Genomic DNA, 4,282 nt, shown 5'->3' on the forward strand with positions numbered 1-4,282 from the left:
AGCTCGGCATTTAGTCCCACCGCGCCGAGGTTGGGCCTGTGGCGTTGGCTGACACAACGCCGACGTGTCGGACCCCCATGCGCCACCGTGTCGTCGTCGACCGGGGTCGTCCGTGACGTGGCAAGACCTCGGCGTCGTGTCAGCCGACACCGACCCTCATACCTTGGCGTCATGTTCTAAGACGTCTAAAAATGGTCTATTTTCAGCAAACGTTTTGACATAGGTCTTTTTGTAAAAAATGTTTTCAAAAGGGACCAAAATGCAAAAATTTCACGTTATGCTACTTACATGAGTTGACCATCACTGCACTCGAGAGTTTAAACTTTTGGAGGATATAAACCGACGGCCAGACTACAAAAGTACAAAACTTTAGTGTCAAGTGAAAGTGCAAGTCATTTTGCGCCTTGTTTTATTCTGCACTGGGTCATGGGCCCTGATGACCTAGCAAGATGGGCTGGGGCACAATGGTAAATTGCCAACAGGGAGGGCAGCCCAAGACAATTAAGGAGCTGATCGGATTAGGTTATCCATCGAACTGTATTGAATCCGGCAGGCAAGATCATCATGTGCATGTGGAGTTTACACAAACGATACATATGCCGCTTTTGCGTGTCCTCATGTACGTTAGGTGTTCTGTTAACAATGGCAATCAACAAACTCATGTTCAACGTCACTTAGCTATCCTCCTTTCATCTATATATATATGGTCCATATATAAGAGGCCCAACTCGTAGGTTAATTGCTGCTGGGGGTACAAGAGAGCCATCCTTGACCTAGAGGGTGCTAAATATATAAAGCTATAGGTCCATTAGTATTGCCAAATAATAGTCTCATAAGCCCACCGTAGACATGCACTCCTGGGGTTGGGAAACATCAGGGAGATATCAACTTGTAGAGTTGTTCTTGTGAGCCCTAAACTACGGGAAGCACCAACTCATAACAACTGTGCCTCTACCGTCCTGTTCCCCAGTTACGTGGCCTTAGGGCCCTCCACTACAAGGAAAAAGGCACAAGTTGGAGCAGAGAATAATGCCGGGGGATGCTCTGCCTGCTACTCGCAGAGATCATGTACGCTCGCAATGTGGTGTTGTCTTTCGGCTCTCGATCTGATCTCCCAATCAGCAGACGTCTGTTTGGAAGATGAGATGAGTGGAACAGAACACCGTACCAATCCTGAGCATGGATATTGCATTTCCCAAGTTGCATGCATCAAGCTCAGTGCAGCTGTGATCTAATCCCGTAACTAGTCTCAGCATAGGGCACCTATATTAATTTGTCCAATTTTTTAGATAAATAAAGGAAAAATAATCAGGCCTTTACATTCACACGAGAATGCATATAGCTAGCGGTACAGAAAAGTAGCACTGAAGCTACAGAACACAAAGAAACCAATGAGTGATACAGGAAAGAAAGCTAAAACTAAGCTAATAAGCTACAATCGAGTTGCTAAACTTCCAACAAAAGTTATTAAAATTTCTCCGTAAATGGTGCTTTCCAATTTCCAGCAGTACCCATCTTCAAAACATCTCACTACTACAATAAACATTTGTAGGGGCGGCTGCAGATCGTTTGTAGTGGCGGCTCAGCCAGCCGCCCCTACGTCACACACACACACACACACACACACATACACACACACATATATATATATATATATATATATATATATATATATATATATATATATAGGGATTCAGTAGCCGGCTACAAAATAAGTTATTCTGTAGCCACCTCCATTTACTATAATTTTATATACTAATTTACCATAATATAAATACATATTTACGATAGTTGGGTTACTATAACACATGGGGATATTTACCATAACGTTATATTAAACCACTTAGTAAGGAGTTACTATAATCTTGTAAAATAACATAGTAATTATCGTAACTCAAAGTGGCTACAGAATAAGTTATTCTGTGGCCAGCTACAGGATAGTAGTTCTATATAACTACTATCCTGTAGCTGGCCACAGAATAACTTATTCTGTAGCCACTTTGAGTTACGATAATTACTATGTTATTTTACAAGATTATAGTAACTCCTTACTAAGTGGTTTACTATAACGTTATGGTAAATATTCCCATGTGTTATAGTAACCCAACTATCGTAAATATGTATTGACATTATGGTAAATTAGTATATAAAATTATGGTAAATAGAGGTGGCTACAGAATAACTTATTTTGTAGCCGGCTGCTGAATAGCCTCTCCCTATATATATATATATATATATATATATATATATATATATATATATATATATATATATATATATATATATATATATATATATATATATATATAAATATAATTCAAATCTGGCCATAAACACAAGAGCATTATATAAACTACCATTACAAGTCCAATTCACAAGAATATATACAATCCATCTCAAATCTCCAATTAGTAGACATGCTGATATATCAGGACAACGAATAAAGCCCTGATTTCCCTGAATGCCTGACCTGGCCTCTGGGTCCAACCTTTCTTGACAACCTTGTGTCCCAGGGACAGACCTCAATCCTCAATGAGAAGAGAAGAATGGACAAGCTATGTGCAGCAGAGGCCATCGGTGGAGTGCAGAACCTGATGCCCGTGTTCTATTCAGCAGTCTGAGAAGTTAGGATGGTCGGCTTCTTCAGCCAGTGCTGCTCGAACCTCTGCCTCGCGTATCCCTTATAGTCGAAGTCGATATCGTTGACATGGTCCTGCAGCCAGAGGATGTGAGATTTAGATGAATGAATGGCGTACATACATGCTGTTCTGGTTTGGAGGTAAGACGAACCCACCGAAATTATTCCCCAAAGGCCCCAGACTAGATGGCAGCTGGCAAGGGTGTACTTCTCAATGCTTTTGATCAGGTTCTCTACCTCCACTTCAGATTCCTCACCTGGTAGGGATTGCAGGGAATCAGAAACAGAATTCATTTTCTAAAACTGATAAATACGTATTCCTAAAAACCGGTAAGGAGATAAACTAGAGGTTGGTATAAATCAGTAAACATTAGATTACCTGAGGAGCTCAGGTATGTCTGCACAAATTGCTTCCGCTCATCGGTATCTGTCGCAATATTAGCAGTAAGCAAGGATGAGTGAACAAATATAGGCCCCATCAAGACATCTAAGAGAAATAACAATACACAAATCCATAGCTTCAAATATATTGAGTACCTGGATATTTATTGTAGTCCAATATGTGCGGCTTTTCTGAATGGTAGTCTGCGGCCATCTCACAGAAATGGTTTGCGATGTCATAGGCAACAGGGTTAAAACTTGCATACTCGTAGTCCTGCAAAGGCATTAGGCGAGAAATAAAGTAAGATAATAACAATATATTTTCCAACTATTGAGGATAAGTCAGATGGGATAGTCATTTAAATTCAGAAACATATGACAGAAATGCAGCAACGACGTGCATGAGAGAACAAATTGAAATAAAGAAGCAACATGTCAACGTCTCCGAGTCCGCTGCCACGCCGGAAGACGAGTCCCCCGCGGCGCCGCCCAGGGACGAAGACAGCGTCGATGTCGAGTGCGGCGGGCTCGGGCTCCGTCTGCAGTCGAGCACCGACGTCGGCTCCACCAGCAGGTCCCGTCCGCCGCCGCCCTTCCCGTCCGGCCAAAGCAGCGTCTCTATGGTCCCCGCCCCGCTCCTGTCATAAAAACTGCACTATAAACTCACCAAATAAAGCTAACATGGAAAATTTTCTATAAAGAAACTAAGATACTATCAAGAACAGCTTGCATCACTTTCATGTTTTATTTTACCAGCATGAGTTTAAGATACTACTGCAGTTTTTTTACCTGTAAGGCTGTAACTCGAATGGGCACAATGCAATACATCAACCACTGAATGGATGGATCTGCTCCAACTAATGTTTCAGCTACTTGTTGTACTAGCACAAGATTAATTCTACAATACTAGAGGTGAGCACAACCATACTAGAGGACAGTTGAAAAAAATTAGGAAACAATTCTACAAATCTTGTAATAACACTATGTTTAAGGTCACCAGTTGAATTTAGAAGTGATAATTCTACAATGCATACGAACACAGATGCACATGCAGTGTATCCTCCTTACATAGAGAAGCATACCTTGTATACACACGCCTGAAGTAAGTGACTGCTGTAGCTATAACCCTGAAATAACAACAGTTTAAGGTCACAAAGATCGCGTGGCAGACAAGCTAAAGACGGGATATAACATGCATGTTTATGTGAAAACTTCATTCGCTGAGACTTGAGATGCACTCAATATTACTTTTTACAGTAATCC

The 4,282-nt window shown here is 41.3% G+C and overlaps 1 protein-coding gene across 1 annotated transcript; it reads right to left on the reverse strand.

Moving 5' to 3' along the window:
- Positions 1-2,590: 2,590 nt before the first annotated feature.
- LOC136550947 (probable choline kinase 2) lies at positions 2,591-3,628 on the reverse strand. Its single transcript, XM_066542530.1, has 4 exons — positions 3,176-3,628; positions 3,018-3,065; positions 2,795-2,895; positions 2,591-2,713 (listed from the first exon to the last, which is right to left on the reverse strand). The coding sequence occupies exons 1-4, from the start codon at positions 3,303-3,305 to the stop codon at positions 2,606-2,608; spliced, it is 387 nt and encodes a 128-aa protein (XP_066398627.1). The 5' UTR covers positions 3,306-3,628; the 3' UTR covers positions 2,591-2,605.
- Between the last annotated feature and the right edge of the window lie 654 nt (positions 3,629-4,282).

This window comes from Miscanthus floridulus, chromosome 4 (assembly GCF_019320115.1).
Source record: "Miscanthus floridulus cultivar M001 chromosome 4, ASM1932011v1, whole genome shotgun sequence".
Lineage (NCBI taxonomy): Eukaryota > Viridiplantae > Streptophyta > Magnoliopsida > Poales > Poaceae > Miscanthus > Miscanthus floridulus.

What these genes read in the sequence shown, in the direction of transcription:
- LOC136550947 (XM_066542530.1), bottom strand. Translation starts at nt 3,305, where the DNA reads ATGCCTTTGCAGGACTACGAGTATGCAAGTTTTAACCCTGTTGCCTAT. An exon ending in GGACTACAATAAATATCCAG is followed by an intron (nt 3,066 to 3,175) that starts GTACTCAATATA and finishes ATATTGCGACAG; the next exon opens with ATACCGATGAGCGGAAGCAA. An exon ending in GCCTTTGGGGAATAATTTCG is followed by an intron (nt 2,714 to 2,794) that starts GTGGGTTCGTCT and finishes CTCTGGCTGCAG; the next exon opens with GACCATGTCAACGATATCGA.